Source organism: Notothenia coriiceps, unplaced genomic scaffold (genome assembly GCF_000735185.1).
Source record: "Notothenia coriiceps isolate Sejong01 unplaced genomic scaffold, NC01 NC01_scaffold00013055, whole genome shotgun sequence".
Lineage (NCBI taxonomy): Eukaryota > Metazoa > Chordata > Actinopteri > Perciformes > Nototheniidae > Notothenia > Notothenia coriiceps.
The window spans coordinates 1-24,207 of NW_011345756.1; the positions used below are offsets into that span (position 1 = coordinate 1).

The following is a 24,207-nucleotide window of genomic DNA, read 5'->3' on the forward strand; positions in this document are numbered from 1 at the left end:
TTTAGTTCTGACATGTTTGGCTCAGAACACTTTGAAATATCTTGTCAAACTGGATCATACAATTTCACATAATGCTACTGAACTGTATCTTTTGTTAGATTATCCCTGCCTGGTAATGCCAAGGTGATTCAAATGTAACTCCCCAATTTCTATTAGGAATGTGTGGTCGCCTTGCCTCACCTTAGATAACCAATCAGGGGGATTTTCCTCACTATATTAAAGTTCACCTATTATGCAAAATGAACTTGTTGATGTCTTTTATACATAAATATTAGGGCTGTCAGTCGATTAAAATATTTAATTGCGATTAATCGCAATTAAAACATATTTTTGTATCTGTCCTAAATGTACATTAGAGGAATATTTTTCAAGTTTGTAATACTCTTATCAACATATGAGTGGACAAATATCCTTTATGCAAATGTTTGTTTATTATCATTGGAACATTGACAAATATTCTCCTGAATATTCTCAACACAACAACCTGGAACCTCTCTCTCTCTCTTACACTCTCTCCCAACCCTGTCTACTTCTTTGCACTGAGCCAGTTGCTCAAACAGACAAGCCTGTTTACAGTTGTAGGCGAAATGCCGCTCCTCTGTCTTCATCTTCAGTCAAAGCATGAGACTGAAGTTCCCACTGTGGGTCAAAATAATGCGCTGTGATGTGCAGTCGACATGTTGGATGCAATCCGAATTATCTAACGTAGCCCCTCGTCCTCCACAATGTTAAACTGTAGCCACCCATTTAGCTATCGCTGTTGTTGTCCAGGCGTCTCCCCGGCGCCAGGAGCGGTGTGCTTGGCTTGCTGTTTAAAACACCTTTTCTTGTATCCATATCTCTTGCTAGAATCTCCCACCATCCAACTAACAACAACAACAATGTCAAGCCTTTGGGCTATGAAACTACGGGGCGGGCCTAGGACAAATACACATGCGTTAATTGCACGTTAAAATAAGTAGTGGCGTTAAATTTTTTTTGTTATTAACGCGTTAACTTGACAGCCCTAATAAATATGTGTCCCCGGTGTGTAAGGAGCCTCAGAAAGTGTCCGGAAACACTTTTCCTCCTTACCCAAACCTCTAAAAACAGGGGTACAACGGAGCTGATCCAGATTTGCTGCGGACTTGACGTCAAGTCGAAAATATGGGCTGGCTTTACATTGAACTCCTGGCAACGTCCAGCCCACGTCCCAACCTATTGTCCCCATAAACAGTCCGCAGCTGTGTGTCTGTGTGTTCCCAGGGAGGGCCACACAACTCTCTCAACAGTTTTATGTACAGTGTTATTTACTTCATGCCGATAGTGGTAGTGAAATAAAAACACATGTTTTTCTCCATATATGCAAAACTGTACATCCCAATGTTAGTGTCCTCTGCTTTCTAATGTGTGTGTGTTTATGTTCATCAGTTTCACCTCGCCGACAGAGTTGGAGAGGGCCTGGACGATTTTCTCGTGTGCAGTGGCCACCACACTCTGCCCGTTGATCTCTATGATCCTGTGACCCACACGGACCCCCCCTCGCTCAGCAATGCCGCCGCGCATCAGACTGCAGATCTGACAAACACACAAAAGGTCGTCAAGGTATTAGCATTTTGGGAGAAAATACTGAGTAATATGCAAAAACAAGGCCACTGGAAAGGTGACATGTCTGCGGGGATACTTTGAAGACACCTGAAACAAAAACTGTAACGGCAAGAGATAAACTTCACATTACATCCTCACTGAAGATAATTGGAGTTATGTTTTTAATCAAGGATTGTATTTTGTGGACAATGCTGTTCGAGGCAGAACAGCAGTTTATCACTGCAAATTCCAAACACATAGACACATTTGAAGATTCATCTAAACCAGCGATGGGCAACTTGATGGTGGTGGGGGCCACATAATGTATGTACTGGCCACCAGAGGGTCGCAGATTCAATTGGAACACACACACACACACACACACACACACACACAAATTCCATGTATTGTATGTAATTATTAACAAATTAAGTCTGACATGTTCATTGACATTTTACAATCTTTCAGGGAACATCCTCTAATAAGCTCACTAAACAAATACCAGTTCACAGAAGTGTTATTAAATGTTTACAAGTGGCATGTACAGTATGTATTGAACAGGTTATTTAACAGTGGAATAAAACTATTTTAAACTATTGAAAAGCATACTGTACACTGAGGGCCTCATCATAAAACTTTACGAGGGGCCACAAGTTGGCCCCTCGTGTCAACCCGCACTCTGCTGTTCCTCAGCGCCGCTCCCCCTCCCTCCCGCTGAAATTATGAATGAAAAGCGTATAGTAATCATAGATAGCACGGCAGGGTCCGTGACAATTTGTTTTCATCTGATTTCAAATAAACAAAGTCTTGGTTTTTAGAATATTAAACTTGTTTCGCCAAATTCAGATGATAAATATAATTTTTAAGCTTGTAACGGCACAATTACATTAACTTAACGTCACAGCAGGCATAACAACAGCCGGTGTTTCTTGTGAGTGTTTCCCCGGGAAACAAACACAATACACACAAACGCGTCACAGATTATTTCGTGGTATTTGGCTGCCGAACTAAATCATGTACGCAGCTCGTGACGTAACTAGGAGTCTAGTGGACAGTATCAGTACTACAAGTAAAACAATAACAAATAATTGTATTTTTTTAATTAATTACGTTGATTATAAATTAGTCTGAGGGCCGCAAAAAAGGCCGCCATTTGCCCATCCCTTATCTAAACTAATGAATCCAATCTTTATTCATGAAAATACAAAGTAAGTTTAAATAAAGTTTTGAAAAACAACACTTTGGATGACACAGTTTTGACAGTATTACAAATCTCAAACCCAGACGTCAGCTTGAAACTCACAATGCCGTTCTGCACGCTGAAGCCCAGCTGATACTTCAGATCCGGTCTCTTGATGAGGACGGTGGTAACAGGAGGGCAGCTGACGATATTCATCTTCACCTGCACCTGGTTCTTCAAGCCCTTTTAGAGAGAAACACGTGTACATTGGTTTCACAGAAATGAATTGGAACAATTTTAGATGATCATGATGGCCTCGGTGTGTACCTTGATGATTCCCTGACAGGTGGCGAGGGGCAGCCCCACCAGGCTGGTGTTGTTGATGGACATGATCTGGTCTCCGATGCTCAGCTTTCCAGAGCGCGCCGCTGGCCCCCCGTTCAACATGTTGGCCAGAATGACGGTGGGCAGGATGGAGCCCCAGCCGGACTCCACTATCACCACGCCCAGGATCTCCCCTTTGCTCTTCTCCAGCTGCAGCTGTGAGAGGAGAACGTCTGTTGCTCATTTTCATGGTCAGTCATAGACAAACTGACTACTTCTAGCTACAGTACCATGAAACCAAGCAGACATCTGTGGTCTAACAGCAGCCTGGATTTCAGAGGGTGGGGCTGGGAAATATCATGATATATATATGAGTCTATTAATGATCAACCATGTCATACTGTATATATCGAAATACCTATCCCTTTCATATCTCTGGCTGCCTTAAACTATATAAATCAATAAGCTGCAATAAATTATGATTATGCGTTTTAAAACTCTATATCAAATATTAAATCACATATCATTTTCATTATTTTCCCAGATCTTTTCAAATGTCAAAAAGTCTAGTTAGTCTAGTTACTAGTGTAACGTTTTTTACTTTGGCCCTGCACAGATGTTTGTATAGAAAGAGTAGTAATAGTAGTAGTAGTAGTAATAGTAGAGTAAGTAGTATTTATAGATTCGTATTTAGTCTTTGAACTATATGTTGTAAAGCACTAAGACGTAAAAAGTACTACATTATTATTCTTATGTAATGCTACATGTATATCGGACATATATCCTCAGCATCTTTATGAATACTTCTGAATCAGCACCACAAACCTCCACTGAGTGAACACACAGAGGGGCAGTGACACTTGTACAGCACAACCAAGCTGTATTTGGGTTGCCTATACTGTATTATTTATGTTCCATATTACACAAAAAGACACAAACTGATCCTATTATTACACCAGAATCTGAGTTACTCTGCACATCTAAACACTGCCCTGATATAGAAAAGAGCTCAGACTCTTCAGAGCAGCAGATGCTACCAGCCTGCACATGAAGCCATGGGAAACTAATTTGTCCTGCACACAGTCGGCGAGGAAGCGAGAGTGCTAGAGGAAAGCCGTTTCCCCATCTTTAAAAATGGGGCCCTCGCCGCCTCTGTGCTTGGACGGCAGAAAGTGTTTTACGGTTTTTAATTCTCCAAAAGCTTTCAGTAATGCTTTCAGGGCAAAGTGTTAGCTAAAGAGGAAATGAAAAAGTCCAAATGAAAAAAACACAGCTATCGTTGACATGCTGAGAGTAGATTTCACTGTACCATCTGCCTCTTAATCTGTCTAATTAGTGAACAGCTCCTGTACATTTGTGTGTTTCTGTAACGGCCCTGCAGCACGCATGTAAAATCACTGTTTTATTTTTATTTATTTTTTTCTCCTGCAAAACACAAACATTTGCAGAAATAGGGCCATGTGTGCGCACTGCAGGCTGTACAAATACCAACCTCTTTGCAGTTTTCAGAGTTGGAGAAGTGGATGAGGTCGTCGTTATACATCTCCTGGGTGTTGATGATGTCGCTGTACTCCTTCTGACTCAGGTCCTCTGGGTTAATGCCGTTTGCTCTCAGGAACTCCTGGTAAGCGACGCTGAACGCCTGGCCGATGGACTGAGCGATGAGCTGGGCCTTTACACACAAAAAGCAGAAATCATGTTGTTGTGTTAAGTCCACCGACGCTTATCTTGACTGAGTTGAATATAAATAACAATACAGTGTGAAAAAAAGCATACGGTGGTATCGCACAATAGTGCCATTGAGGGTGCCAAGAATATGTTAAGGCTTAATAAAAATGGATTTTCCCTGTCAAAAGCTATTTGTCCTCATTGAGGACTTCTACAGGTGCACCATAGAGAGTATCCTGACTGGCTGCATCACGGCCTGGTACGGCAGCTGTACCGCCCTCAATCGTAAGGCTTTACAGAGGGTGGTGAAAACTGCACAGAACATCACCAGGACGGAGCTGCCATCCATGGAGGACCTTTACTCCCAGCGGCTCAGGAAGAAAGCCCTAAGTATTATAAAAGACCCCCATCAACCCAAGCCACAAACTGTTCAGTCTGCTGCCGTCAGGCAGGCGTTACCGCAGCATCCGGACAAAAACCACCAGATTCAGAGACAGTTTCATCCCACAGGCCATAAGACTGTTGAACACCTGAACTTTGAAACAACATCCTTAATATTCATCTGGCTGCAACTTAAAAAATATTTATCTATTTACCTAATAATATTCCAATAACTTGCTTATAGACTCTTATTGCACTATTTCACTTTTTTAAACTATTTTTCTTTTTGTATTTACTATTTACTTGCACTATATTTTTCTGTTTATCTGTTTTATTGTGTTGCACTGTTGGAGAAGCCTGTGACCTAAGATTTTCACACTGTAGCTATGTTCGTATGACTAAATAAAGAACCTTGAACCTGAACCTTGAGCAGGAAAGGAAAAATGTTCCTGCTCTGGCTTCCATGAGAATATTCCTGAAGATAATCGGCGGAAAAATAAATCCATACAAAGTTTCTTTTTGGCCTTTACAACAGTGTTGGAAATATTTCAGTTTATAAATGGTCAGCTATAGGATTCTGCACAAATCCATCACTTTAGACTAGCCATTCCCAACCAGGGGCTCTCTGACACGCATGAGGTACATCTGGATTTGGCCATCATTGGGTGAGAAAAGTGATTCATCCACATGGGCTGTGGTTGTATTGAAGGGGAAAATAAGCAGAACAATAGTATTAAGATTACATTTGAGTTTTTTCTTTGGTATAGCTGTGAAATAACCTATAAACTACAAAATACGTCAGAATAACCTGGGTGACCGGTAACAACAGAAATATATTGCTAAAAGGATAAATGATTGAATTGTGCTGCTTAAGCCACCCACTCTTAAGTAAGCAAACCTGGGAGAGAGAGACCCAAACATCAACACTTCCAGGATCAGCATGCATCCAGTTTAAAATCTCGGTGTCATCTCAGGTGGTAATGATGAAGGGTTTTAAGCATATCTGTTTGGGCTGTAAGTACAAAGATCTAGTACACAAAGATATGGAACTGCAGCTTTAAAGCCCCCTCCATCAAGACACACATACATTTAATACCAAGGAAGGAAAAACTTGTAAAAAAACTTGTAATTAGAAAATCGTATAAAGCAGACTGAGAATCCAAAGCTTGGTCTCGGCTGTGAGAGATAAGATAGATCTAGAGAATATTGAGGGTGCGGTATTTTGCAGACCCTATTCTCGCTGAATTCCTCTTTAATTGAATTCTGTACTTGAATATAAATCTCTTGCTGTTGTTGCAGACATTCATGAACCCAAACTCTCCAAATCAATACACTGAGAATTAGTTTTGCAGGGCAATAAAAAAAGTCAAAAATAGCCAAACGCTGCATACGGCAAGAAGAGCAACAACGGAAACGGTTTCTAAGTTGATGGATGAGCGGCTGAACGGCTCCATTATAACTCCAGCAGGCCTTTAAAAGCTGGCAGCAAAAGTTAGCTGAAGAGAGGACAGACTGGAGAGCAGCCTTTAGAGCGACTGGCACACACTCTGGACTGCTGGCTCCACATTGTTCATGATGCCAAGTCTTGCTTAATCTGCTTCAACAAGACAAGCAGCAGCTCTGTGAGTTATAAATGGCCAGCCAATTTACATCATTTCCTGTCAGAGAGATCCTCTGAACGCTTGTTAAAGGTCCCAAAGCTACACTTCTGAGAATTTCTAAATATAACGAAAACTATTTCCAATTATGTGGAGGAAAGATGAAAAACAGGAACAAATATCAGGATGTCTTTGAGACAAATTGAGTGAAAAGCACTCATATTTGGAAGCTAAAATGGAATCTGACAACCAAATAACAATAACAAAGCAAAAACAAGCATCAACAAGAGTCCTCTTACATAATGACAGGAAAACACAACAGTGCGACCTCTGTGTGACCTATCACCTGCTCACAAGGAATTTCAAGTTTTTCATTGTTTCTCATAAGCAGCCGGTTTGTGATATTAAAAACTCACAAAGTACTTACATCCTCAGACTCAAAGACATGGCAAATCATCTTGTACTGCTTCTTCGCCTCTGGGGCTCCGGGTGTAGTTTCGATGCAGTCCTGAGAGGCTGTTCGTGGCATGCGGCGTCTCGCCATCAGGACCACGATGTTCCCAATATCGGCAATGTAGGATATAGTTCGGAGCGCGTTGTCCATCATCGTTTCCTGTAGAGACATCAACCAAAATGTATAAGAGGCAACATATTTTGCTCTACAGTTAAGTCAAATGTTCAACTTGTATAGCCATATGACAGCAACGACTGTATTTATATGCTATCATTTAGTAATATATGAAGATTGAGGTGTTTAATCAAATAATTTTGATTATGTGGACCTCACATCAGAACAAAATATAGACACAGAGTTATTTCATAATTCAGTGTCTCCAAACCAACTCAGATGACGGGGTTAAAAAGGCTGAAACGAGACCACAGAATTGTGGAGAATCGTCCACTCCACATTAAAGGCCTTTTTCTAAAGCTTTAACCATCCTTTAGTTATGCTGCTATAGGCTTATACTGCTGGGAGACCGACACGAAGCTCCTCTCTCTTCCTCTTCCTCTCTATCTCTCTGCCTTCATGGGGAATCACAATGTCTTTGTGCTGTGTTGTGTTGCCTTGGATCATGGATTGTTGCTTCGCCTGCTGCTGTGGTTTTGCTTGCTATACACACTGCTACCATTTATATTATTTGTCATATTTTGAAGGAGCTATTATTATTAATGTTGTGCATCCACCACACCCCCCTTCCTCTCTCTCAACCTGACCATGGAACTACAAAAAGTAAACTACATTTTGGACCATGACTTACATTGGGTATTGATATAATATACGTAGGTGCCAGAGAGACCATGCTGGAGCCAATAAAAAGACACAATACTTACATCACGAGAAGGCCTTTTAAATGACACATTTACGTCATTACATCTTTCCACAGTGAGCTTGCTGTTAGTGTTTCTCAAAAACTAACTTAGCTTTGAGCAATATTTTGTAACAATTACTGGTAATGATCCTGTTTCAGTTAACAGTTGGCTTCCTTTGATCGGTAATATTTGATGATTAAAACACCAGTGTGCAGCAGACTTGTTTCCTGTCTTTGTCAAAGCTGCCGGATTCTTTAGGGCAGAGAGTGAGATGAAAGTAATGTTGATAGAAAAATACACGCCTTATTTTGAATGAATTAAAAACTGTATGATGTGATTATAGCAAAATAACGACCCGAAGAATTTGATCTTGAGTACATTTCATCGGATAATAATGAACAGGTGTACAAAACACTTGGTTTGGATATCAGTGTTTGTGTTGAAGAAAAGAAAATGATATGTTTGTTTACTCAGCCAAATAATTACCGTATGTTAAGATGTAGCTGATATGAAGCATTGTTTCTGAACGCAAATATGGAATAGCAGTTTAGATTTACAATTGAAGGAGATTCTGAAGGTTTGCTGAGAAAAACTTGTTTTTGTTCATGTTTTAACATATGCTAAATCAATATAATTTCAGTTTAGTTAACTTCCCTTATTAACTGTGTCTGATGGGTTTAATACAGTATCCTAATTAATCCTGTTGTTCCAGCCCACCTTTGCAGTGGTTCATATTATGAATCAATGTCAGAAACGATGGCAAGCTGCACTGAGCCTTTTAAATGCAAAAGGAAGGCTTTTATACTCAGAATCTCTTTCTCTCTCTCTTTCTCTCTCTCTCTCTCTCTCTCTCTCTCTTTCTCTCTTTCTCTCTCTCTCTCTAAAGAGTGCCAGGATCAGTGGCAACCAGATGGAAAAGGGAGGAAGATATAAACTGCATTGCAGCACGTCAATTTCTGCCAGGCGGCCTCCCACACACACACACACACACACACACACACACACACACACACACACACACACACACACACACACACACTTTGAAACTCAGCTCAGACTGAAATAGTGCACATGAATCATCTATCATATACACATTTCACTTGTAGTGTGAGCAGAAATCTCTTTCTGAAATCCCAAAACTGTAAAACAGTTCCTTTCAGTGCGTGATTTTTGGTTATACAACTCTTAATAAACACATTTGGACTGATAGATATGTTTACAGGGTAAACAACTAAAACTAGGCAATAACATTAAGAAAATAAATAAACATACAAATAATGTAAAAAATCAAATTTTTCAAAATAATAGTTTAATTTCTAACATTCTTTGTTGAATAAACATAAAACAAAGATAGAGCTGAAAGGGTTAGACTAGTCAGAGGAAATAATAAACCTGATAATGAAACCCTCTTCTCCAAATCAATAAAATACAACCAATCCATCATCAATGTTGAACAACACCTTTTGTAACCATCATTTTGCCCGACAGTGTGAAAAAATTTACAAAAATTGAGTTTATTGTTATTAAAAGTAGGATGTTATGTTACCACACTAACGGCCCGTCCACACACAGGCATGAAAAAAATATTGAAAAATCTTGATGCTGGGCGTGTCTGAAGCTTGGCGATCTTTTGCGAGCAACGCGACCAACAACCAATCACATGAATCTCCCGCCCCCGACATACAAAGCAATAGCAATGTTAAAACGAAGTAAACTGGATATAAACTCCCCAAACAGGCGAAAACCTACCAGTTTCACCCTCTGTCTCTGCCACCTCCCTCCATGCCTGGTTCCTCCGGTTTGTATCCCGGTAAATAGTTCTGGTCGTAAAGAACCGGGTGATTTGCTACCGTAATTTCTCGTTTGGAATATGAGGAAATTAACTGGCTCTCTGGCTCTCCCAGCTTGCACGCGGTTTGATTGGCTAGCGCTTGCACTGGCGGGATTTGCATAAACGGGATTTGATTGGCTGATGCCAGCTTCACAAGCATTGGGAGCATCAAAAGTTGAACATTGCTCACATTGCTTACTTTTGATGCTCACGATGCTTGCAAAAGCCATGCTCCGCTCCGATCAGTAGATCTTGAAGGCAAATGAATGATTAATCGCCAAACATTAAATAATTTAGGGCGATCCCAAAACATGTGAATTTAAGTGGCTAGGTTCTGCTTGCACCAGTCACACATGGGGGTTTTATTGAATGTGAAGTGGGATAGTTAAACTTCGGCCCAGAGCAGCAGAACAGTATGCCACATACATATCGAAGATGAATATATTCTCAAATCAATCCATGCTCTAAACATAAAACATCTTAAAGCCTCTGCCTAGCCTTTAGGGCAGTTAAGTTTATACATTCTCTCTTTATTAAATAATATATGTCACCTAGCTTTGACTTTCAGGAGGTTATAATGTCATTGATTGAGTCTTGAGTGTGTCCTGGGGTCTTTGAAAGGGATTGAGAACATTTGAAGAGATGAAGCTGCACATTTTGAGAAGCATTTCTACTTCTATCAAAGCTCCCCCTCCTGTAAAGACTTCCAGTGCCACTTCACACCGCTGCTTGTTGTTAAGCTAAAAGGCAAGAAAACTTTTGACAAAGCCTCAGCAAGAGTGGAGAGAAGCTTTGAAGATTAATGGGATTTTTCATCCAGAAAAACATCCGGAAAGTCAAACTATAGTATGAATGTTTGCATTCTGTCTGTCTGTAGAACAATTAAAGAAGAGGCCATATTGTAACTTAGACAGCCCTTAAACAAATGGTTGTTGAGTACTAGTATGGTCATGACTTGAATATTTATACTATGAGGAAACAATGAAAACAGGGACGGTAGATTGTGCTGCAGTCATACAGCTGACACAGTACGTGATCTCCATGCACAGATGTTTGTGGGGCTTGTTCTCGGCTTTGCTGTGTCTATTTATATCCTCAAACAATGAGAATTGTGACATTGTGGGATTAAACAAACAAATAAATAGCAATAATTGAATTGGGTTTCAAAAGAAGCCATTTGTGTCTCTGTTAAGCTGCATTTATGACGGAACTCCCTCCCAATGCGTTGTATAACTACACATGAGAGGATAGTGGCTGAGTGACTGTCATGGTAAACAGCTTATACTCTCACAGGTGAGAATAGAAATTGAACAAAAACGTGGTGTGTTTGTTTGCTGGAACTCACCTGTGAGTCTGCGTTGAGGACTTTGATCCTCTGGGTCGAGATGAACAGATCCACCTCGGTGAGGGTTTGAGCATCTCCGTCTGAACCCTGCAGCGAGAATAAGAACAAAAAACAAAAGAGTTGGTCAAATTGTCTTCTTGGAATCTGATTGTTCAAGATCTTTGAGGAAAACTTGCCGGTGTTATGGTTATTTAAAACTGCCTGAATGGTCTGTGTTTGATGTTAAGATATTAAAAATGCATGCATGTTTAATTCAGTGTTCAGCTAGGGGAATGCTTGTTAGATGGACTGGTTGTTGTCTAAAGGTGAGGTTGAAAAGGCAGAAACAGAAAGCGGTTGGCAGTGGTGTTTGTTTACATCAACTGTCCTGGCACGAGGACAGCGAGTTGGCACGGAAACAACAAACAGCTTAACATTAAACCCTAACCAGCTGGCTGCTTTACCAGCTACAGCACATAACAAGCCTGCACACACTTCCCTCTAATCACTGTGCAGTGCAGACTAATAACATTACATCTGATTGTGCTTAATTAAAATTGCCTGGTGGAAAAATATTGATTCAAAACAAACATATAGATGTAATTAATATTTCACGGGAGGAGAGTTTGGATTGTAACACTTATTAGTACGTTCATTCTTATCCTACCTACCGAGTGTCTGAAGCAGCATGGAAACCAATTAAAGATTAAAAGATCAACTTCTTCCAATCTATCATTTTGTGCATTTATAATTGCAGCTATACTCCCAATTCTTAATCCAACTTGTTTTGTATATTTAATGCATAACGGTTTACAGAACGGTTTACTACAAATGACAATCATGCTCTTCTATGAACGACATCAGCCTTTTCGATTCCCTGGTGTGTATCTCTCAAATGTCTGATAACAGCATCACTATTCTGTCAAGCCATACAAAAATGAAAGAATAAAACGGAATATAAAACCAAACAACAAAACGGGACCAGATATGTACAGCATCCAACTACCAGCCCCTTCCCCTTAAGGACTGTTGGATTGTACCGTTTTTCTTCTCCCTAGGTTTTTCATAACATCCTTGTCTCCACTCTACAGAATAGTGGAGTGGAAAGTGAATCATAGCAAGAATCATGTTCTGCTCACTGGTGAAGACTGAGTTAATCACACAAACAATTAGGCGTGCACTGGATTGTAATCTCCCCAATAAACAATTTAACATATTTGATAGTAACGGCACTGTAAGTAGAGAATATGAATCATAACTGCATTTAGAGTTGCTGCTGGTGACATGAGCTGTGCATAGAGTGGCGAAGTCCCTCCCCTTCCGGGGGACCTCCATGGGACCTTATTTCGGAAAAATCATGTATTGAAGTCAATGGAGAGAGAAAGATTATCTTTTGATTCCGTTTGAATTGTGCAACGAATTACACATATGATGTTTGTCAATTTAAAAGATTATTTTGCAAGTCAAAAAAATTAAACTGTGTCGTAAAACTGTGAAGTAACAAATGTTTTTGTGTGAAGTGCTAAATGAACTACATCTCTGGTCTCGCACACGTCACCAAGATGGCCGTCACGTTGGCACATTTCACCTCTTTCTTTCAGAATGAAGTGAAAAGTATTAAAAGAGGTGAAAATCACTACAAGTCTTGTCATGTTGAGAGCTGTACATACACACAAGGGGAGTTGGCCGGTTCCGTAAGAGCCAGCATGCAGGACCGGCTTTACAAGGTTTCAATGAGTAACACGAGTGTAATGTGTAACGTTAATGACATCACTTACGCGACTCTGGGATTTGTAGTCTTTCTAGTTGCATATTTTTCATAGTCTTATATTTCAACAGTTTTAAGACAAACTGTGACTTTTTGACACGGAAATTATTTTTTAAGATTGACAAACATCATATGTGTAATTCATGGCACAATTCAAACGGGATCGAAAGATACGTTTTCTCTCCCCATTGACTTCAATACATAATTTTTCAGAAATAAGGTCCCATGGGGCGGAAGTAGATGGGCGTGACTTCGCCACTCTATTAGGTTCAGAAATGTTTCTCACTGTCCTCTTAACTGATATTACGTTTTATGCCCTTGAATCTAACGCAAAGGGTTATTGTATAACCATTTAGTATGTTGTGCTTGTTTTAGTCAGCAACACATAAACTAGAGTATTTCAATTTGCTGTTTTATCTTTGTATTTGTTAGTAAACTGGTTGTTAGACATTTTCTACTCTATCAAGCCCTCCACTATAAACCACCAAATCACCCAAGGCTTCGGATAGAGTATAGAATAACCTTAGTTTAACTTTTAAATGTCATTAATAACACTTGTATTAATTGAATCACTTGAGAATTGTAGACTCTTAAACATACATTTATGATTTCATGAAAAGATTACGCAGGTTATTACATTGTTATGGCAATGTATTAGGAGAAACCCCATGATACAATCCTAAAGCTTCTCTCTTAGTCTTTTGCTGACATGTTTTCTGTTACCGTGGTCACAGGGGTGGCATATAGATCGTGTCAATGGGCTGTTATCTAATTTGCCTCAGCAGTTCTCAGTGTTTTGCCTTACAGCCAACCCTGAGGCTTATAAAAGAATCTTACAGACAAAGTGCGTGACAACAAAACATGTTTGTCTTATCCAAAAACTGATAAATACTGGTTCAACTAAAATGTGACAAAGACACAGATGCGGACGATTCACAGAAACAAACAGGCACAAATGAAATGAAAAAAAGGTGAAGGTGGCGGGGAAAGTGGCCTAAGATTCTTCCTTTTACTCTGTTTTTACACACCGCCTTTTTCTTGACTTTTGCAGCCTTCTGTACCCTCTGGCAGGCAGGCAGGCAGACGGTGGGACAGGACAAGGTCAGCGCATACAGGAGCACAAAAACAGGAGGAAGAGGAGGAGGAAATAAAGAAGGTAAATAAAAGAAAGGTAAGACAGTTAAGCCTCAAACCAAACAGCAGGTGTGCTATCGCTGCTCTCAGAAACAGACAGAGGGAGTGTGTGTGTGTGTGTGTGTGTGTGTGTGTGTGTGTGTGTGTGTGTGTGTGTGTGTGTGTGTGTGTGTGTGTGTGTGTGTGTGTGTGTGTGTGTGTGTGTGTGTGTGTGTGTGACTGTGTGTGTTTCTGGAGATAGCGTTCACACAGCCGTGTTGGTTATCTGATACAAACGAAAACAGCAATTATGGAGGATAATAATTGCTGTTTCTCTCCAAAACACATCAAATCAAAAGCATGCAGATATTAATTGACACTGTTCCTGCAATGTAGGCATATAAACATATATTTGAAGAGTCTAATGGTTATTTTTTATATGTTTTTCTTATTAGTGTTAACATTGCAAGTGTCAGTTTTGTGGTCAGAACATTTCCCCAAAGAAAGACATTGCCAAAAGCACTACAGCTTACGAAGACAATTATGTCGATAGCTAAGGTTGTGTGTATAAACACTGTTCTTACCACATCTTATGTTCATGTCACAGTCTAAACACTATTACTGGGAAAGACATGCTGGAAAACAATCAACACTCAGAGGCAGGGGACCGGATAAAGCCCAGAGCGAGGATTTAAACTGCGCGCTTGGGGTTTGTTCTCTTCGCTGCATTGAAAAGAAAATCACAAACTGACAAGGTCGAGTCACTATGTTTGGAATAACAGCTCGGAGGAAGTTTGACACGGCTAATGTGACTGATTAGTTCATCAGCAATTCTGGACTCCACAAGAGCTCAAATGTAATCTGGTAATCGTTTAGGGTACTCTTAGCATTTAGTAATCTTCAAGAAGAACCAACTCTCTTTCTGCCCCTCTCTCCTTCCGCAATCAACCAGAGGAAATGATCTTGACCCTCGTTACATTTCAGATTGTGAGACTTTAAGTTTGCCTGATCCACCTTGCAGAGCTTTAACCACTAAGACAGTATTAGTGAAAAGGAATAATAAATAAGAGCAGTCTTTTTTTTTTTTTTCGCTTAACAAAGTTTCCTTCTCCGTGATCTTCTCTCACGCAAGTCAGACATCTGAGGCTTTCAGCAGCATCTACTGCTCTGCTGAGGAGGAGCTGAGCAGGGGGGGATAGACGGCAGGAAAGAGTGAGTGGGGGGTGAAGCGGCATAAATATTACATTATTACGGAGAGAACATCGTGCCAAAAAGATCTGCATAAATAACCTTTACAGTCTTCCTTGCTGCTCTTCACCTGGCAAACTTTGTTTTCCTCCCTAAGGCACTACATGGTCTAACTGTGTGCTTGTTTGGGTTAATCCAGAGCAAATATACAAATATAAAACATACAAATATGGCTGCATGTTATTGCATTTGTAGGTTTGCAGTTGGCTGTGTCCATGTCAATGTCAGAACATGAAACGTTGTTTGCTGTGTAGCTTTTCATTCGTCAACGAGAAACAAATGGAGGAGATAATGGATGACTTCTTGTTCAATGGACCTGTTCCAAGCAGGGGAAAGCACTAAAAGGTGATAGCACACTGTTGCCATGGTTTCATCCTGACAAGACGTTTTGCAGGGAAGGAATTTATGCATGACAGAGAGTGAGTGAGAGAAGAACGAAACATAGATTGGATGGATGTGAAATGATGCCACTAGACATCCTTATTGTGGTGAAAAGGGCTTTTAGATTGAAACTAGCCAACGGGCCAAAAGACTTTCAGATTCTACGCCATCACTTTCCTGTCACTCTTCTTTTTTCCAAGAAGGCGCTATGTTTGGGTTGAGACCCTTCAGAGTGTTATTAGGGATTTGGGAATTAATCTTTAAATGGAAAACAAGATTCCAGTGGTTTAAGCCTGCAGTAGCAGATCACAGAAACATCATCACAGACTTAAGCCGGTAGTCTTTCATGGCACATTAAAGCTTTTTAATGTTTACAATGTCCGTAAAGATTATGGCTACATTTAAAAATCCAACACATTTTTTAAATGGACAGAAAAGTGCCTCAAAGAGTGTGGACCAAAAGTTGTCAGGCTACTGTATGTTCTTTTCTGAAGACGTTTAACGTTTGAAAAACATCTGTATATTCCTCGAATAAAGGAATTGAAAAAACAAGTATTGTTTTGGTGTCTTCAACAAATACTGGTATTGCATTGGCTTAGATGTATCGTATTATTAGAGATTAGAGACAATTATTTGCATATATATTATAATATAAATACCTGCAGGCATCAGTATCCATGTGTAGTCTCCTTCAGTCACCATGAGATATTCATTAAGACTCATCGGTGCGCCTGCACAAGGACCACTAACCTTTACTTCTTAGTAAAGGTGGAACAAATTACATTAAATTGAAGCACGTGAAATTAAAAGGGTAAGGCTGAGTGGGGAAATTATTGAAGGAATTGTCTTAATCATCCGAGTCTGTCTTTTAATTAAGGCCCCAAAGTAGGTGTTTATTAACCTAGAGTTACCAATCATAAGGTACCCACTAACTGTGTCTAAAATAAAGACAATTAGAACAATTTTAGTGCACAAACCAATCTCTTAGTGGCACCCATTAGAATTAATTATAACAGGCAGTTATTTACTTTTTCATGCCATCTTGGTGTTTGCTACTATCCTTCACCAGGAGCTGGATCAGGAAACCACATCTTATATTTCAAACAAACAGTAGAGCAAGTTTCTGTCTCTCTACTTTAAATTCCTGACTTATCCTCACTGGACAAACACACAGCATGTAACATTCTAAAAGTAGACTGCTACCCGGGAGGTTATTTAATATTTAGAAAAACAGCCAAGCTTTTGTTCACATGAGAGGAAGATGAAAGAAACTGATGTCTGTGTAGCAAGTCTGCAACAAAAAAACTTCAGGGCCGCATTATGTCATCACGAAACAATGTTGTTTGATCACACTAACTTCGAAATGTTACATACGAAATGCTGGATGTTTATGATTTTGAGTAGCAGCTACTTTAAACTCAGACACAAGCACTCTGGGTAACAGTGATGAACAAAGCAATCAAGCTAATGAAAAATAATAGCTGAGGTCCTCTGTGCTGCACAGCTACCTACATTTCTCTCAAAGTGCAATGGTCATCATCATCATCATCACCACAACATTAGTGAACAGCATGGAGCAAATGTTAACATGCGAATATCAGGTTCACATGCCAGGAGTCCCATTATCCAACCAGATGTGTCAAACTACGAGTCCTGTGACCCAATCCAGCTGCTCCCAAAGACCACTCATGCCTTATATATGTGACTATATTTCTTTGCTCTAGACGCAAACAACCACTAGGGTCAGTTTACATTTTAGTGGCAGCAATCTGGCCAAGATGTAAAACTAAATAAATCATGAATTAAGTACAATTGATGTATGAAATAACAGGGTATGCTCAATTTCCTAGACCTATTTTCCCTTAAAGATATGTACAGAAATGAATTCATACACTGTATGGTGAATGCGATCAAACATATTTATGTTAAGCTGCTCCCTGCAGGGCTTCTGTACATTTTGACATTTCAAGTGCTTTCAACGCAGCCTGACCAACAACACGACTGTAACATTATACTGGCACCTCTGGGGAGAACAGAAAGAACCGCCTTCATCAAAAACTAGGATGCCATTTTCTCACACCAGGATCAAACAGCACACAGCTCTCCTGCTGTTTGTTGATATTTTAGTTTGGTGTAATTAATGAATGAAGAGGATATTGAAAAAACACAAACAGCACGAAATGTAGCAAACTAAGATGTGTTTTTCTTGCTCGAATTCTTGTACTTCCTCGTTCTGTTTGCTCTCTTCGCTGATGAAAAAGGAACAAACTCTTTGTTATTTTACAAATCAAGCTGCAAATAAATTGGAGCAGTATCTGTGTTTGTCCAATAAATAAAATGTAACCTACAATATTTCTTTAACTTGTGGACAGTACTACTACGATTTCTTGGTCATTGCAATGTTTGCAACTCCTCCTGAGAAAATGTCATGACTGAAAAAAATTGCCTATTAATTACGTTTTGTTTTTTACCCTAAGAGGTCTATCAAAACCTTTTTGATATAGTATATATCTATACTTCTTCTAAATATCTGTGTGTGTCTTTCTGTGTGTGTGTGTGTGTGTGTGTGTGTGTGTGTGTGTGTGTGTGTGTGTGTGTGTGTGTGTGTGTGTGTGTGTGTGTGTGTGTGTGTGTGTGTGTGTGTGTGTGTGTGTGTGTTAGTAGTGATAATTGTGTGTGTGTGTGTGTGTGTGTGTGTGTGTGTGTGTGTGTGTGTGTGTGTGTGTGTGTGTGTGTGTGGGTTTGTTTGCATGTGTGTGTCTAAATACCTTGACCCTGCTGACAGCTTCCTGGGCCTGCATCATGCGAATGTTCTTGGAGGGGTTCCTCTCAGACAGCAGCTGGGTGGAGCCCAAGTAGTTAGCAGCAAAGATAATTCCATCAATCAGGTCCTCTGGTTCACAGGGTCCTGGGACTGGGCCATGGAGAAGCAGAGAGGGCTGTGATTAGCACGGAGACACGGGACGGAAAGAGTCAGCGTGCAGCAGAGAGCGTATTGTAATCACTGCAGTCAATGTGCTGTGTGGAGAAATAGAGCCAAACACTGTTGCTCTGGACATGGAGATATAGTGATAGCAGGCTGGATGGGAATCAGCAGTGAGAGGGCCACTGGCTGGGGGCTGATGGAGGTGCTGTGCTGGTGGGAGGCTGGGCTGAGATTAATCTGCGTCTGTGATATGTAGATGTGGACTTGCAGACACCCACCCAGGGACACAATGTGCTGTCATGATCTGAAGCAGCAGACAGGCAGCTAAGCCCCTCATACATTATTAGGCCTAGCATCTGCCCAGAGGCAGAGAAAGAGCACTGAAAGAGTTATAGCAGGCCTATGAAATGATAGACTGAGGGCTAAGTAATACTTGGACTGGCTCCATGCAATTACAATATTTTGATTTCATCAACAAACAGGTGTGCAGACAGATTAACTTACCATCGACAAAGCTGGGGAACGCTGTAACCTTCTTTGTCGGCTGCAAGACAAAAACAGGATATTACAGACACATGTTTGTGAACAGGGTTGCAGTTCAAGTAAGCATTTCTCTACATTCTTACTTTACATTTATTTATGTTTGTGAATGTTGCTATGGGGTACAATTGGCTAACATCTGATGCTTTTCACAATGTACTTTACTGCACTCAAACAGCATGTCAGTTTATGGAATAAAGCAGCATATACTTAATATTCCTTTTTAAAGATACCCAGCACAAATATTTAACATGATTCACAGAGAGAAGCCTACTGATTTATTTTCAAAGAAGAATTAGAAAACATAGATGAGAAGAGAATCTTTAAGTTAAAGAAGCCCAAACCATTTCGGTCATTTTATGAGAAAGGACAACTTATTGCTTTTTACTTCTGTGATTTCAAGTGTTGCTGGACCTTTCACTAACATGCAGGACCTATTGTGATAAAACATGATGCCTCATGCTATTTTAGCAAATGCCATATCAACACATCCTGTGTGAACAGTGTGAGTGACTCGCCCCCAAAATGTGACTTGACATGTTGTGAAAGCAGTTTAGGAAGACACCCTGCCTCACAGTCACACAGAAGAATGCGTTGAATGTGATTGCTCAAGGGCAAAAGAAAGGGGTGTGGTGAGACTGCAAAGCGTTAATAATCCACTCCACAGATCAACCTGAAAGTGAACTGCAGGAGATGTAAGGGAGATGACCAAAAGGAGAGAGGAGGAAGCTATGGACTAAAGGTGGCCACAGAGAGACAGCTGTGTAAAGTGAAGTGATCAATGAGATTCAAACGTCCAAATGGATGCACTTGAACTCTAACCTGCGACTACACATTCAGAAAGTTTACTCCACTGTGGGGGGAGTCTGTACAGGAAGCATCCACTGCACCCATCTCAGTGAAATATGGCTCTCATAAAACAGCAAGCAGACTCGCTGCTCAATTACAAGAAGGCCATCACGCCTTAACCAGAGGACATCAGCTGAGGTTGTAATTACACTATCACTCATTTACTCAGACAGGCTCACACACATGTTCAAACACACACCCATAAACAACAATATCCTCCGTGTGAAGTGTTAAAGACTGAGGTCTGATGAAGGGAAGAACGTCTCACCTCTGGAACATTGTTGTTCTCCAGGGGAACATTGAGGTCGGAGCGCTGCTGTTTCCTGGGCTGCTCCGCACCATTGCTCACCTGGCAGGTCAACACAGAGAGAACAGACGTGAGGGGAGGAGAATTAGAAAAGGAATTTTCTATAGTTTAGGTCAAACACATGGAAAACATGTCCTTTTGTCTGTGTTGCTGGTTGGAATGGGAAGCAGAGATTTAGGTTGAAAAAGTTATGTGAATTCTACACCTTTAACAGTCTCCTGTTATGCTATTTTTAGGCATATATTATGGGTCTCAGATATATAAAAATATATAAAAACATGTCTATGTTCTGTTTTGCTCAAAATACCAAACAGATCATGCATTTCAGACATCCCTCATATCCCTCTATTTCAGCCCTGTTAGAGAACTGCAGGTTCAGGGTCCTTAGCTTGAAAAAAAAAGAGGAGGGGGAGCTAATGCCTGCTCAGAATTCTACCTGAGATACAGCTAAATGCTCCCGTGATTAAATGCCATATCATGTTTCAAACCACATCAAAGATTATTTCTGAAACAGAATGGAGCTCAAATGCTTTTTCTCTCGCGGGTTTACCACAAGGTGAGTTCCTTTTTATATCCTGCTTTTTTACACATACTCTCTCCAGTACAGGTTAGCTCTGAGTGTTAGCGACGCTAATGTAAACAAAGACCATATTACGTCCAAAACACGTCAGGCATTGTTTCTGATAGCAACTTTCTGATAGTGCCGTGGGTCCACATTTCCGATATGACGTCATATCGGATGCAAATCTGGATCAGCTCTGTTGTACCCCCGTTTTTAGAGATTTGGGTACGGAGGAAAAGAGAGAGGGTTTAATTTTCTGACACTTTGTGAGTTCCCTGACACCACGGGGACACATATTCATGTATAAAAGACATCAAAAAGTGCATTTAGCATGATAGGTCCCCTTTAAAGCCCTCTGGAGTGATAATAACAAATAAAGAGTGTGACATATACAAATGATACAAAATGTGTTTTGTTGGAGCATAAAAGCAGTCTCAGTTCAAACTGTCTTTAACTTGTCCTCCAGCCAGCTTGCTTTTGTCTCATCTCTATTCACATAAATGCACATAGAGGCTACAGTACATCCAGCTTATAATCACACAGTGAGGACTACATATATTCCCCTGGATATCCATCTTGCAGACCACAACTGCTCATTAACATTCAATCTCATTACTAGCTGAAATGAAATCCTCCTGCCAATAAAACCTCCTGCTGCTTGTAGTGGCAGTGAGAAAGTGAAACCTAGCCCATGCTGTTGTGTATCTGTATCAAAATTAATTACCCTGTGCGTGACATAAGTTGCTTCCTATGCGACGAGAGCTAAATGTAAAGTACTTATCAGTATTCATCATGCTGCCATACTCAGTTGTGCAAACAACCATTAAATTAATGAGGCTCATGTTGTGGCTTGCTGGGATGGAAAACTAAACCCTGATGCTCTACAAAACTACATTCATGTACATACTGCAATCAAACATGCCTGCATCTGTAATAGAACATCTTTAAGAGGACATATGTACAACTTTTTCACCAATAAACACACCAATTATACTCATTCATCATAATTAGCATTCAAGACCCCCACTCAGAGGACTAGCTGCTGCAGTCAATGTGTACACGCAGGACGGATTTAGCAGGATTATTTTCATGATTGCGAATACTTATGAAATCAGCTTCAAGTTAAACTAAAATAATAAAATAATGTGAGTTTTCCTTTTTGCTAGACATAATTAACCACAGGTGCACAGGCTTTGCTGTCAGTAACAGACTTGGTGGATATAATGCGAGAAGTGAGTGCTGTAATACTACATTAACTCAGTCTTTTAACATTGATGGATAAAAGTAAACCTATTTAAGGAAAAGTGTATTGGTATGATTAAGCAAAAACTGCTCAAAATTGGTACAAAAGAATGAAGGGAAATATGCTGAATTCCTTTATGGTCGTAAAGATTTTTTTATTTAAATACAAATAAAAACGATATTCGAAGCAAGCAGGATATTATAGGAACCGCTGAGTCTGGGCTGCTAAAGCACTTGTCCCTTGTCAAATTAGTGATTTTACCAACATACAATTTCTCAACATGTAGCACAATTTAAAAGAGAAGAGCAATACTGAAGCTTTCCTAATGCATCACACCACCAGATTAGTGTGTAGATGACCTCCCTGTGATTTGTAACTCTTCTTAGTCATAATCGTTTGAATCCACACTGGGCAGCAAAGCTTTCATTGAATTCACTGTTGTCCTGGTTCACTCAAAGGTCTTGTTGAAGTGCTGTACAGAGAACCTTTCATTTGATAACAGAGGACGAGCCGACCAAATAATCTCAGTGAGTCTGGGAATCTGCACTGTGCCGAACGTTCTTCCAATGTAATCTGATTACACTGTCTGACCCAGTTCTGCGTTACAAATGAGCCACATAGTGAGTGTAACATGTGCACAATGTGGAGCAGGTGTGGATCAGCAGGCTGCCCACAGGAGACTTTCCTGTTCTCCTTTTAGCATCTGGCTTTCAGAGGAGGGAGGAGCTCTGCGTGTGTGAGTGTATAGATGTGACTACATAGTGGGTGTCTGCATTCATTCAGGCCTGTGAGAAGGAGAGAGATGAGGAGGGGGATATCTCAAGGTAACTTGGGGGAGGGGAGAGGCTCCAGCTATTATCTGGAAGGCGATGAGCAACATGTCGTGGCTCAAGTAACTCATCTTCAGCTCGTCACCACAAAGATCTTTCCATATTCAATGGCAGGGGTCTCTGCCACATAGCATCGTAATATCCTGAATATACAGTATGGTATTTAGCATATTGGTATGTTCTAGGGCTGGGCGGTTGGCTGAGTACATGAACAGTTGTTTTTTTGTTTTGGTATTTAATGGTCTGCATCAAGCAAGTTACTAAGTAGATTTATGTGCTGTCCTCATTCCAATTTTGAGGAACTCTGAGGTAAATTGTGTACTATTACTCCACTACATTTATTTAATACCTTTAGTTACTTTGCAGATTTAGATTAATGACGTAAAATATAATCAACACCTAAACAACACTTTAGTTACACCTGGAGTAAAATGCACAAGCTACCATGCAGTTTACAAAGTAATTTACCAGCTTTGATAACACAAATCTGCATCAATATATATAATCAAAACATATAATATATATAATTCTGAAATGGACCTCCATAATGAGTACTCTACCTCCTCAATACTTTTACTTGAGTAACATTTTTAATGCAGGACTTTTACTTGTAACAGAGTATTCCTACACTCCCCGGTACTTTTACTTTGACCTAAGTACAAGATCTGAGTACTTTTCCCACCTCTGCGTCCAAAGAAATCAGAGCAGCTTAGCCACTGCTCAGCAGTTAGACATGGCACATAGCCATCACAGCATAAAATAGCATAAATAGCATCTTACTCTAAGAAAGTTATTTATTTTGGCCAATCCAGAGCAGTGTTGGGTGTAACGCGTTACAAAAGTAACGGAGTTACAGTAATATATTACTTTTTGCTGTAACGAAGTAATGTAACGCATTACTAATGAAATGTGGGTAATATATTACCTGTTACAATGCTCAGTAACGCAGTTACAACACATTTTAACCCGAAATTAAATGGTGTTTTGTTTTTTAAGAATGTACATAGCGAGACATTCCGACACCGGACAAATTGTGCGGGTAGATTAGTAAACCTGGTGTTTACCCTTCAGGCTTCGCGTCGAGATCTTCGGGGAAGTTGAACGTTATGCAACCATTCAAAAAAGAGAACGTAGCGAAAAATACTAACAACAAATTGTGTCAGGTGCGCGTGACCTGCTCCGCTGCGCGTGCATCATTTCCAAAGTGCTTCCACAGCAGTGACACACGTCTGATCTGTGCGTGTGTGTGTGTGTGTG

The 24,207-nt window shown here is 40.2% G+C and overlaps 1 protein-coding gene across 1 annotated transcript; it reads right to left on the bottom strand.

Annotated features, from left to right (window-relative positions):
- Positions 1-1,365: 1,365 nt before the first annotated feature.
- On the bottom strand, positions 1,366-20,357 carry LOC104947781 (amyloid beta A4 precursor protein-binding family A member 2; the record flags this gene model as incomplete). Its single annotated transcript, XM_010773873.1, has 10 exons — positions 1,366-1,557; positions 2,870-2,989; positions 3,074-3,286; positions 4,563-4,742; positions 7,145-7,330; positions 11,205-11,291; positions 13,980-14,015; positions 18,462-18,607; positions 19,124-19,163; positions 20,277-20,357. Coding segments are annotated over 10 exons (1,281 nt in total), but the record flags the coding sequence as incomplete, so codon positions are not given.
- Between the last annotated feature and the right edge of the window lie 3,850 nt (positions 20,358-24,207).